This window comes from Cricetulus griseus, chromosome 4, assembly GCF_003668045.3.
Source record: "Cricetulus griseus strain 17A/GY chromosome 4, alternate assembly CriGri-PICRH-1.0, whole genome shotgun sequence".
In the NCBI taxonomy this organism is placed as follows: Eukaryota; Metazoa; Chordata; class Mammalia; order Rodentia; family Cricetidae; genus Cricetulus; species Cricetulus griseus.
The window spans coordinates 19,280,081-19,293,734 of record NC_048597.1 but is presented as its reverse complement, the minus strand read 5'-3'; the positions used below and the strand labels follow the sequence as shown (position 1 = coordinate 19,293,734).

At 39.9% G+C, this 13,654-nt stretch overlaps 1 protein-coding gene across 1 annotated transcript in view; it reads right to left on the bottom strand.

Moving 5' to 3' along the window:
- Positions 1-8,093: 8,093 nt before the first annotated feature.
- The window catches only part of Samsn1 (SAM domain, SH3 domain and nuclear localization signals 1), an 88,997-nt gene continuing 83,436 nt past the window's right edge, over positions 8,094-13,654 (bottom strand). The window contains exon 8 of the mRNA XM_035443677.1: positions 8,094-8,894. Coding sequence (XP_035299568.1) covers positions 8,695-8,894 — 200 coding nt within the window. The 3' untranslated portion in view covers positions 8,094-8,694. The remainder of the gene's footprint in view (positions 8,895-13,654) is intronic.

Here is a 13,654-nt window from a genome sequence, read left to right as displayed (position 1 = left end):
AATAAAGATTAAAGGATAGATGTGGGTGTTCAGTTCTTGCTTTACATGTACATGGCACAGGATTCATCTGATGTGTTGAATATTGTTTTAATATTAGAAAATTTGGTGCGGCTAAAATTTCTCTGACTATATCAACTGTCATAGATGAACTTGCAAATATAGGAACCCCCTGTGATGAGGTAATCCCTGAATGCTAGGAAGGTTTTAGAGCTCTGTTAAACTACCTGTAAACAACTAGCTTCAACAGGTAGATTCCACTGCCTTCCTTTTCCACAATGCCTGGTCCAAAAGACCTTTATTGACCAAATCTAAATAATATATGTGATTGGGCATCTTGCCAGGTTTAAACCAACAGAGCCAATGAGACTATCCTGTAAATATTAGTTTTGTGGTTGTCTAACTATCTCCTCATCTGCTTTTAAAGGACTCAGACTCAAACTCCCTTCTAGAAGAAAACAGCAGAAGGTAAAGTTCCCTTAGCTCGATGACTTTTGGTAAAGCTCTTACTTTCCTGCTTCTTTCTGTTCTGTGATGCAGATAGGATCAATGGGTGAGAATCTGCTTGCTTGCCCTCTGTTGATTTGACCTCTTTTGCATTGAGCAAACTGATGCTTTAAGTCCAGGGTCTTAGGAAGTAAAGGAGCTCAGCAGTATCTTGGATAGGGCATATTTCTATAGACATGTCCTTATCATTTCGGGTTTCTATGTCCAGCCCTTTCTGCTGGCCACATAAGCGGCTTGCTTTTCTACTTCTCCATCTTCTTCCTTTAGGAAGAGCCCAGACTTTCTTTACTATTGTTTCCTTAAAGCCTCTTTCAAAAGGATGTCCCCAAATCCTCAACTGGTATGAAAATTCTCAAGGGAAAGAAATTGTGAAAGAGTTTAACTCAGTAGGAGATTGGCATTGTTTTATTATTAGTTGGCTCCACAGTTACTTCGCAACCTAGAATTTCCTTTCACTACCTTAAAAATGTGACACTCTCTTGAACAAACTGAGACTAGGGTACCTGGTTTAAGAGAAAAACTAGGGCCAGTATTGTTATTCTTTTGTTTAAAAAGAAGAAAAGAGAAATATTGAGACAGACATATTGACTATAAGTTTATTATAAGGACTGACAGAATGGGGAGACTAAGAAGAGGAACAGGGTAATGGCTGACCGCCATGGCCGGTCGCCATAGAGAGACAGAGCGGGGAACAGAGAGAGGGGACAGAGAGCAGGAACAGGGGGAGAGAGAGAGAGAGAGGGAACAGACAGAGAGAGAGAGAGAAAGGTGCAGGGGCCTATCTTTTAAAGGGGTCCTCTGCACCTGCGTGCAGACTTCTTTCCCATGGAACCTTGGGCTGACCAGGGTATTGCCTGAGTGGATTCCACCAGGTAACAGGGGCAGGCCAGCATAATGCCTGAACCTTTCATTCCCACCTCTACTTATTATTAAAAAAAGGTGGGGTGTTTAGACATGGCAGGTTAAGGAATAAGGGCGTCGAATTCTTAAGACTGCTTCCTGCTGACGTGGGGGCGTTGACCATCTTTGGGGGACCCGAGAAGGTCGGGGTGCTGCCACGTCCTGGGGAAGCTGGTTGTTTCATTGTAGTCCAAGCTGTATGGAACTCCCTGGCGCCTCTTAGACCTGGCAAGATGTTGACAGAGCAGAAAACAAGGTTGAGTTTAGAAAAATTTTTTTCTTAGGTCCTGTCACTTGAGGGGAAGATTGTAAGATGAGGGAGGGGTACCCGAGGAGTCCCAAGATGAGTGAAGAGAATTTGGGACCGGGGAAAGGTTGAATATTACCTGGAGTGAATCTGACCTGTTTGGATCTGATTCGGCTCCCTGGAACTTATAAGAATCCTTAGAGTTTGTGGAAACATAAGTATTAGACACATTAGTAGCACATTCATGTTAGAAGCAACTTGGCTGAAAGTATTACCATTTAAAAATAGACAGATTTTTTTAGGACAATGAAAAGCATCTTAATCTTGACCTTGTAGTTATGATCATATAGTGGTATTGTTGAACTTTACTATGAACAGTAGCATGAGAAATAGAGAAATCAGGAACATATTTTATTCTTTTTAATGTCTCAACTCATTTTATCACCATTTAAGCCTTTATATCCTCAGGCCTTTGTAACTACATTTTTAGACCTTCATACATCTTAGACTTTCCTATCTTTACATAGATAAACCCTAAAATACCTGTTATTGGAATCTGTTTTGCTTTAAGCTGGCAAGACTATCAGTCGTCAAAAGCATCAGAGTTCTTGAGAAGGATAAGATTTTACCTGAATCAATGATTAAAGAATAACAGAGACTTGCCAGCAGGCTGCATGGACAGCCATCCCCAAGGTGCTCCATCCATAGTAGTGGGCTGCAGGACACCTGCCTTCTTGCTGATAACTTGCGACCTGTGGATTAGAGACTTTGGGAAGACTCGCCTACCGTTGGCCCAAGCAACGCCGGGAAAGTCGATTCCGTTGTCCTCTTGTCCATGGTCTGGAATATTTTGTACCAGTTGAGGTGAAGGGCAGGGTTGCTCAGTGACCAGAGTTGTCACTGAGTCAAGATGAAGTTTCTTCAGTGCCCAGTCTTCTCGGAGGAAATGGGGTGGGGCCAGCAACTGGCCTATCTCTCTGTTATAAAAAGCTTTTTAACAAAACATTTTAAATGCCATATTCTCTAGATCTCTGAGCATTTGAGGGCTGTCTGTTTAGTAACTTAGCAGTTAAGTTTGCCTTTAAAGAAAAAATACCTTTTTGTAATAAAAGCTGTACCTTTGTAAACGGCTTACAGGATAGACTGAGTGTAAAGATTTTGTTAATTTGAAATAGATCTTTTATGATTGTAAACTTTTATCATCATTTAAAGATATGAGTTAAATTTAAGTTGTATAGACTTAGCTTATATTTTAAGTAAAGGTAGATTAGAACTTTATGACTTAAAATGTTGACCATCATTTAAAGATATATAGTAATTTACAAATAGACATTTAGTATAGTTTAATTTAAGTTGCATATAGAGCTAGATAAGTATAAAATTAAATTACAAGTACAGAGACAAGCAGCATTGGATAACAGTAAAGGGGAACTAGAATGCAATCTCTGATCCGTACATTGTAGCAAACAGACAGGAGATTTAAAGAGACAGAGTAGATTTAAACAGAGGGTCCTGGAAAGGCACAGTATTTAGTAAACAAGCCATGAACAACAGAGCCAGTGAAAGAAGAAAAAGACAAAAAATAAAATAAGAAGAAAAAGACAAAAATAAAATAAAAAGCAAAAAGATCTGGCAGAAATCAAAAATCTGGCAGACAGGTTTGCTCGATAGGCCGCTGGAGCTGTGCGTGCCTACAGGTAGGTCACATGACCAAAACGGCGGCAACTGTAAGCCGCTTTTGTCTGTTTACCTGCTTGTTGGATGAAACCAGAAAGGTTCCTCTGTGCATTTCCCATGGGTGAGGCAGGTGGAGAACCGGCAAAAAGCTCCTCTACGGATGCACGTCTGCCCGTGGGAGTTGCCAGGGGCCTGGCCCCGAAGGGGACACAGCTGTCCCGAAACCGAAAAAGGACCCAGCAGTCCGAACTGAAAAAAGCAAAAAAGCACCGCTCCTGGAGCGGGATCCCATGCCTGACCTTTAGGAAATGCACCCAACAAGTGAAAGAAATAAAAAGTAAGATGTCAGGTGGCAGTGCTTGCCGGTGGAAGTCATTGAACTGAGTGGGTAGGCCTAAGCCAGGTCACCTGGTTATGACCAAGATGGCGGCCCCCAGGTTAGCCCACGTGGCCGATGGCGACCCCCGTAAGCACATTCTCAATTGCCAGAAAAGTTTAAACCAGCAAATAAAACTCTCAGAGCATCTCAAGCAGACATTGCCAACCAAGAAGAAACAGTCAGAGAAAGAACAAACAGAACAATGAGGGACATTCCCAGGTGAAAGAAAGTTCCCACTGGGAGGCAGAACTCCACTAATTTACCTATTTGCTGCCAGTAACCGAAAGATCCCGTAAAAGTGTATTTCCCGTGGGCAAGGCCGAAAAATGCATAGATTGCCCTGTCTGAGAGCACCCGGCCCGAAACTGAAAAATGGACCCAGATTGAACAGCGCTGGGTCTGCCCCATGGGAACGGTTTGGGTTTCTTACCGGATTGTAGCGAATAGGCAGATCAGTGAGTTTAAGAGATCCTTAGTTGGAAAGCGGCGAGTTGAGTTCCGGCATCTCAGGCTGTTGCAGGCAGGAGGGAGTGCCAGGAAAAGCGGAGATGAAAGTGGGTTGTAAGGTTGCCCTTGCCTAACACGCGCCCACCAGCGGGTCTCGAGAAGGTATAAGGGCAGAGCCTTTCCACGTCCGGGCGCCAAATGTTATTCTTTTGTTTAAAAAGAAGAAAAGAGAAATATTGAGATGGACATAAGATTATAAGTTTATTATAAGGCCCGGTAGAATGGGGAGACTAAGAAGAGGAACAGGGTAATGGCTGACCGCCATGGCCGGTCGCCATAGAGAGACAGAGCGGGGAACAGAGAGAGGGGACAGAGAGCAGGAACAGGGGGAGAGAGAGAGAGAGAGGGAACAGACAGAGAGAGAGAGAGAAAGGTGCAGGGGCCTATCTTTTAAAGGGGTCCTCTGCACCTGCGTGCAGACTTCTTTCCCATGGAACCTTGGGCTGACCAGGGTATTGCCTGAGTGGATTCCACCAGGTAACAGGGACAGGCCAGCATAATGCCTGAACCTTTCAAGTATATCTGTGCTGTGTCTAAAAACAGTTTCTAGACTAATCTACTAAAAGTGGTAACCATAGTCAGGAAAAAGCATGCTTTGCTGAGGAGGAAGTAGAGGTAACCATGAGCATCATATCTGACGTGGCACTCCTGGTGAGATTAGATCTTTTAAAGAGACAAGAACTACTATGTTTTCCTCAGCATTCACAATAACATTGCCTGTGTTTTCTTTATTACCTTTTATTTCATTTTCAAGATTTATTTTTATTACTTTAATTGTATGTTTTTACATGTCTGGCTTGAGAAATGTTCATAGAGATGAAGTTACAGGCAGAGGCTAGAGAAAATGGAGCCCCCTGGATCTTGAGTCTCCAGTTGGTACTGACCAGGGCTGGGAATTGAACTCAGGTTCTCTGAAACAGCAGTCTCTGCTCTAAAGACCCAAGTTATCTGTCCAGGCCTCTTATTTCAGATTTTAAGTGTGTGTGTGTGTGTGTGTGTGTGTGTGTGTGTGTGTGTGTGTGTGTGTAAAACTTTATGAGCACATGTGTGTAAGAGTGTTTATGGAGGTCAGAAGAGGGTCTCTGGTTTCTTGGAGCTGATGTTATAAATGTTTGTTAGCCACCCACTTGGTTGCTGGGATCCAATCTGTAGATCTCATGATTTAGGAGCAAGTGCTTTTTTAAACATTGGGACATCTTTCCAACTCCACATTTTCTTTAAAACTTTTAGATACACCGGGCCTTGGCAGCACATGCTTTCATTCCCAGCACTCGGGAGGCAGAGGTAGGCAGGTCTCTGTGAGTTCAAGGCCAGTCTGGTCTACAGGGAGAATTCCAGGACAGGCTCCAAAGCTACAGAGAAGCCCTGTCTTGAAAGAAAAAACAAAACAAAACAAAACAAACAAACAAACAAATCTTTTAGATAATTTGGAGGTGTTTACCTGTAGGTTGGTAAGAATGACTTATTGGAAATAATCACCATGCACAAAAAACTCTAGAAAATATTTTTGAAGTGTTCTTCCTGGGCCAGATTTTCCTCTTAAAAGCCTAAGCAAATAAATTCTGTCATGAGGGGATTACATTCTTGAGTAAAGGCAGGTATCATGTAAATAAACAGAGGATTTCTGTAACCAACTATATATAAGGGGGCCTGATGTAATACAGAATGAGAGAGGAATTTGGGGACTGTCTTTGTCTTTCTTGGCTCTTTCCTTCAAGGTGTACACCGTCTCACAATCATTATTTTCCACGATTGCCTTTTCCAGCATACATACAAATACAAGCAAACATTTCTCTGTTAACACTTACGTTTGAGTCCCACACAGCCAATGAAGACCCGCCTGACAGCAATCCCTGGATGCTCCGGAAAAAAAATTGGGCCATAACCCCTAGACTGCACTGGATCCAACTTACTCCGTTTCAACTGACACTCCAACCAGAGCTTCCAGTACTGACTTCAATCGAGTTGAGGATTTCAACCTAGATCTTCAATCTAGCAAATACAATCTAACATGAACTGGACATAACCCATTAGAGACTTTCACTATACTAACATTTTCTTCCCACAGGACCTCACAAGGCTACCATCGTCCCATTTCAGCAGGAAGTAACTTGGAAGACGCTATGCCCCGTTTACTCATTATTGTTTATTAGGGTAGTGTAAGCCTAGTTAGGAATGATTTTCTGATTGCTTAGGGTTGGGATTGGAAGGAGGTGTTCAGGTTGGACACCCCTTTCAGATGACTTTAGGGCTTAGCTGGAATAGACATAGTTAGGATGTGCAATAACAGATTATTGTATATTCTTGTATTTCACCTTTATAATTGTTAATTTGGGATATTTTACACTATTAAGTTTTAATCCTCTTTTAGACTAAAAGGGGAATTGTAGGGAGACATCGTAACCATGCCTTCTGTCAGGGCTTGGTCAAGGGAAGCTCAGGATGACGTGTGTTAGGTTCTAAAGGGACTGCAGACACCTGGGGACCCCTTCTCTCTGGCCTCCCTGCTTTGCTGCCTCTGGGCATGCCCTGGCTTGTGCTTGGCTGGTATTTATCTGAATAAACGTATTTTGAATCTACAAGCCTTCTCCTTCAGGGGCCTTGAAAACACAAAGAAGAAAGCACAGAATGGGTTCACGAAACTTTTGAATAGTTTTTTTTTTTTTTTTTTTTGGTAGTTTGATGACACAATAAAGGGATGATTTGGATGAAATAATGTGGAGATATATATGATTTAATAAACCCACTGGAGTTCAAAATGCAAAGCTAGCCACAGCCCGAGAGCCAGGCAGTGGTGATACACACCTTTAATCCCAGCAGCCACACTAGCTAGGAATAGAGCCAGGCAGTGGTGGTACATACCTTTAATCCCAGAACTCGGAAGCTGGAAATAGGATGATATGGCTGGAATATAAGGCAGGAGGAAACAGGAACTGAGCAATTGCAGTCTGAGGCTCAGTGGAGAGCAGTGCGGTCTGCATTGCAGTCTGATAATTTGTGGAGGCAGGATGGCCATTTCAGGCTTAGTAAGAGCTAGTGGCTGGCTGCTTTGCTTTTCTGAGCTTCAGCTTGAAGCTTGAGCCCCAACATCTCTGTCTCTGGGTTTATATTCATGTTACAAACAAATATCAGGCTAGGCACTGAAAACAACCTCACACATGGAGACTCACAGAGGGAATAGTGGATCTGGAAGTCTGGGGGGTAGTTTGTGTGCTGCAAGGTGAGGTCAGCGAGATGACTCACATGGAAGGTTCAAAGTCCTTGGCAAACAACTGACATATTTACGTGTTATGCTAAAGTTAATGAGAGGCCATCAAATGTTTCAAGCAAGGAGAATGATTTTATTTGACTCATGAAGATTTTTTTAGAGACTGTAGGATGGATTTGAAGATGAGATATCCATTGGAAAGACATTACAACCCTCCACACAAGAGTCTGGAATGTAATAGCAGCACACCTTGGGCATGAATGGAATGTTATGAGTATTAGAAGATTTTCCACATTTCTGAATTTGTCTGAGGAAGATAAAAGCAGACCAAAGATGGAAATAACATTCCATTTCAGTGACCAGCTCTTGGTTTCTGGCAAAAAAAAAAAAAAAAAAAAATGGTGGGGTAGAAAGAAAATAGGAGAAAGAATTTTATAGTAAGAGTGAAGAGTTTGGGCATGTCAAGCTGAAATGTGAAGCATTCAGGATTTCAGAACATGGATCTGGGTTTAGGAGATGATTTGCAAATCAGTATAATTTCTTAGCTGAGGACATGGTCTAATAGAAACCTTCTCTTTCTCTAGATATAGTATTATAATAACTTAAGTAACATTAGTCCAGCAATACAGTATATACATGGTTTATTTTATTATTATTAGGGTTGAGGAAAATTAAAAATATTTACATATAAAATAAAACATTCTATAATTATTTTTTACTAAATCAAAACAGGAAGTATATGGTTAACTCTCTGCAAATCAAGGAACAGAGCGAAGAAATAAACAGAAAATTGTTACTAAAACTCCACCTTTGATCAGAAAAAAAAATCTAATCTCAGCCTACATTTTCCAGCAATTAAAAACAATGAGTGCTATGCAGCCTGTGGAAATCAGTTCAGCTGAAATGTATTCAAAAATGTACTCAATAATATATTTATAAATACACAGTTTTCATGACTATATTTTTACACTTACGAAATAAATGCAAGAACAGCATATACATGCACAGGCATGGTATCTTGCATTGTCTTTTTTCTAGTATAGACAGAGGAACTCTTTTTTTTTGACAGATAAATTTTAACACATAGTATTTAACAAATATGCATTGTATGCACACTCAATGGGAATTTAGATATATAAACTTTTATGTGCAGTCATTCATATTAGAATACTTTGTACTCTGGGATGCCTGTGGAACAATTCCCTTTGATCTTGTAGCAGATGAACAGTTCCAATGGAGTTCTGCTGCAGATCCGGAGCTGGGAGCCTGTGTTCAGACACTGGGTTCATTGATGGCCATCTTCTGTACCATGTCAGGTAGATTTTCTGACTCCAGGTCCTCTTTGCCATTATCTGAGTTTTCTGATGAGATATAACAGCCAGAGTCCCTTGGGCAGTCATCTAACTGTGACTTACTTAAGATGTCTGGTCTTAAGGACAAAGGCAGAGGTTCATTTTCTTGCTCTTCGTTGGCTATAAATGAAAAAAGTGTGGTGGTTAGGAGGAGCCAAGACAAGTTTTATATGATTGTCAGTTGCAAACATTATCCTATTTTAACTATTCCAATCTTTATTTCAATGGAAACTCTTGTGAATAAAATGCAGATTTATTTGTTTTAAAACAGGCATGTGCATTCCCATATTCATACTCTTGGCAATTAGCAATTGCTCATCACTGGCCACTTCTAGTTTCATGTTAATCATGTCAACTGCCTACACATGCAAAGACCAATATGGACTGCATTTTTACATTAATAAAAAGTTGCCAAAGAACACAGATTGTATCCACGGTGTGACAAATGCCTGATCCTAATATTTCTAAAAGGATCATTAGAAAAGTTGCATGTAGTTTGAAGTATAATCCCAGTGATCTGGATGAACAACAGTTCTGGAATTATTTGTATGTAGATATGTAAGTAAAAGATCACTAACCATGAGAAAATGTACAGCAGGTCCTCAAACACTTTGCATTTAGCTAATATTATTTGAAATATGCAAAAATTTCCTATGTCTGCATTCACCATAGAAACAGACATAAGAAAACTAGGCACTTTTTGAGTATAAAATTCCAAATTTCCCAGAACTGCTTCCTGAAATTTAATTTGTCTTATGCTCGTTTTTAGTTCTAAATAACAATAGTTTACTTCAAGGTTTATTTACTAAAGTAGTTTTATATATAAAAAGGTATTATCTTTTAGAATGAAGAATATCAGAACTCGAACAAAAGGTTTCTCTAAAGAACCTAAGCAACCTTGTATCCTGTGACTCCTTTCAGGAATCCTTTGTCATCAGGCTTCTCTTTGTCAATGTGAAGGGGCTTTGTCGTCTTTGAGACCAGGGGTAGGTATTTCTCTGCAATGTGAGCCAAGTTCTTCAGACAGAAAATGAATCTCTAGCTGTCATCTCTTAGCTGCATTACAACATTAGCACATCCTGTTTTCACCTAATAGCAGGGACTCTTCCTTCACTCTTCACTGTTCCCACACTGGCATGAACAAGCCAGTAGATTTACAGGTGAGGCTAGAATTGTGCCTCATTGTGCACTTATCCAATTCCGTTTAAAAGAAAATACAGCAGAGCTTCAAAGTCCAAAACTGTTTTCAGTTGACTCACATGAGACTAAGTACCTTATCTCTAGGAATCTAGCTTCATCTCCCACGTCATCTGTGTTTCGAGAACATTGTCTAGCTTCCTCCTTGACAGTGTTGGTTTATGTCTGCCATCTAGGCAATAAGTCCTCACTAACATCTGATAGACATGAGAACCAAGCCCTGGTGATTTCAGGGATGCCTGTATGTAGTGAAAGACTTGCCTTTCTTGAATCAGAATGCTAGTAGTTATGCATCACAATTATATAAATTGAGAAAATGCTTAACATATTTTCTGATTCTGTAGTTACATGATAAGTACTTGTTCAGAAAGCCTGAAAAAAAAAAAAACACTTCCTAGTCTACTCATCTTCAAAATGGAACGGACCATTTTCTTTAACCCTTTCCTGGAGGATCAATGCCACATTTACCCCATTCTCCAGAGTAAATGATTCCTGATGTATAATATTAATATAATATAATAGTAATATTCTCCTGGAAAATATTTGCTATAACATTTAAGTATTCTGCTATCTGACCTTTGAATCCTGGGGGTGTTAATAGTTAGATCATAAAAGGCAGCTGCCTTGGAGCATTTGCTGTTTATTCGCAAAGACCCATAAGCTGTAGGAGATTTACTTAGTAAGAGGACTTGATGAAAATCTGTCATTATGTTTCCAAGCCCTCCTTTTATGGACAGACAGCTGAGTTCAGGCATCATTTTCTAAGAGTTGCCTCTGCCTTTTCATCTTACTGCTATCAAAAAGAAAGGGACCAGTTCAGTTCCATTATCCTGGCACTTTTGGAGAAGGCGAGCCAGACGAGTTCTTTTGTACACACACTGCTACATTTGCAGAGATTTGAGTGTGACCCCTTTAGTCATGCTGGTGAATCTTAGATTAAGTGTGGGCTTCTTACCTCAGTGTAAGATGCAAAGCCCGAGCTACTTCTGATCAGAATGACATTCTAAGCAAATCTTGGAGTTATCAGACTCATTTGTTCCTAGCCCTGTATCCTATTCAGGCTGAGGAGAATTTGTGGAGCAATTTTCAAGATAGAAAATTTAGTCTCTGAAGTCTCTAATTTCCAAAATTGTCTCCTTTTTATTTATTTAAAAAAACAAACACTTAGCTTCTTTTCTTCATCCTCACAAGCCTCTACACTTTCACTACAAATGGTCATCCAACACTCAGTGAAAAGCTGATTTTTCCAGAGCATATACACTGTTTTAGTAGTGAAAGAGCATTTGCTTGTTTCCACCTGGGAAATGCTGTCTCACAGTCTCTGAATTCTAGGAATTGATTTGTTTTAAATACAGGCTCTTTATTGTGAGAGCCCTTCCATCTGCATTTTTTATGAAAAGGGAAAGTAGTTTCTCAGCCTGAGACTTAAGCAGCAAGGTAATTTACAGAACAGCAGTGATTTGCTAATGGATTCCACATGAAGTGAAAACATGCCTGTTCTCCTTAGGTGCTTCCCACCAGGCCTGCAATAATTTCAGGCAGGTTATCAGCTGGAGTCCCTCAACTGTAACTATAAAAAGACAAGGCAGGTCATCATACAGCATTATGAAGGGGACAGCTCCATAACACCCTGGCTTTGGATATAGAGGCCCAGATCTCTTCCTGTGTCTTGTCATGCTGATACTAATGTCAGGGATTGGTATAAATGATGTAAGTCTTGGACTTCTGTTGTTGTTGTTTTATTTGTTTGGGTTTTCGTTTTACCTACAGAGAGAAAACTCACGGTAGTAATTCACATTTTCTTTCTAAGACATTTAGACCTCTCATGTGTTGGTGAAACAGAGCAAAGCTAACTGGCTTACCTAGAAATTGATACCACAATCTATATCCACTCTGTCCTGTGGTCCAATGATCTCAACAAACCAGGCAAATAACACATTGTAATAAGAAATGCTTTCTGCTGAAACTATGGACTTCTTGGAGGATTTTTGAGTGCATATTTACACACTAAAACCTTTCTGGTGATAACTTAAAACACAACAACAACAACAACAAAATAAACAACACATATTTTTTGATGCTGTGTTATTCAAGCTATTAAGGGCATGTGTTCATGTAATTAATTAACAAATGGATATATTCAAATATAGATGGATTTGGATTTTCTGTTTATTTCCTAGATAGCTACTATATTTTGCATTTTATTTTTAGATTGTGGACATGCTCAAATAGTATTTTTATTCAGAATTGCCACAGAATACTTTGAGATTTTTTCCCAAAGACTATGCATTTTGTAAACATGAGCATAAGTGAGTATAATATTGACAAGTATTTATTACAGTCAATTAATAGCAGCCAAAATAAAACTTCATCAATTAAACTCTATATGCCACATAATGAAATTATATTTGCCATACTAAGAAAAGATTATTTAGAAAATATTTTATTCCCTACAAAAATTTTTAGAGAATGATATAATGTCCATGAATCAAAAATCATAGATTTAAGATAGCCATCAATATTGAAAAATGGCATGGTGATTAAAAAATAAGACAGCCAATATAATTTTTCATAAAATAATTATATTGGAGTTATGACATTTAATTAATTAAGTACAGACAGTCTCAATTTTATTAAAAGTGAAGAACACTTTGAAGACATAAAACTAGATCCTTTTCTTGGGAAGACCTTCTCAGCCTTCCCAGTCTCACACATTATGAAGTGAAAGGTTCTGTGAAAGTAAGAACTTCCAATTTTTTGCTTGACCTTCCAAGTTTTTTAACCCAAAATTTCCCAGATTTCAACTTTACTGTCACGTTTGCTTTAGATGTAAAAATATCTGTTTCTCCTGGCACAAGAGAAATTCCCAGGAATCCACAAGGATGACCATAGCAATAGTGGAGAGAGTGCTTGACAATTCAGGCCTTCCCCTGAGAATGATGACTACCTAAATTGCCATCATAGAGCCTTCATCCGATAACTGATGGAAGCAGATGGAGAGACCCACAGCTAAGCATTGAGATAAGCTCTTCTGGAGTCTGGTGGAAGAGAGGGAGGAGTATGATAGGAAAATCCACAGAAACAGTTGAACTGAGCTAGTGGGAGCTCACTGACTCAGGACTGACAGTTGGGAAACCTGCATAGGACCAAACTAGGCCCTCTGAATGTGGGTAACAATTGGATAGCTTGGGCAGTTTATGCGGCCACTGGCAGTGTGACTAGGGTATATCCCTAGTGTATGAGCTGGTTTTTTGGAGCCCATTCCCTATGGAGGGATACTTTGCTCAGCCTAGACACAGCAGGGAGGGCCTTGGTCCTGCCTCAAAGAGATGTGACAGACTTTGTTGACTCTCCTTGGGAGGCCTGCGGAGTGGATGGGGAATGGAGTGAGGAGAGGGCAAGCAGGAGGAGGGTAGAGAAGAAAAACTGGCATTAGTATGTAAAATTAAAAAGTATAGTTTTAAAAACAAAGGAAAACAGAACCTATAATCATAAGCATCTTACAAAAAATAATAAAATTGACATTGTAAGAAATATCTGTTTCTGTGACCCCCCTGAACTATTCAATAATGTGAGCTGAGAAACTCAGGGGAGTGCCTGGCCAAAGGAAGCATTGATGGAGAGTGGTTTTCCACTAACAAAACAATATTTACACTACTTAAATTAAAACTGAAGGTGACCAG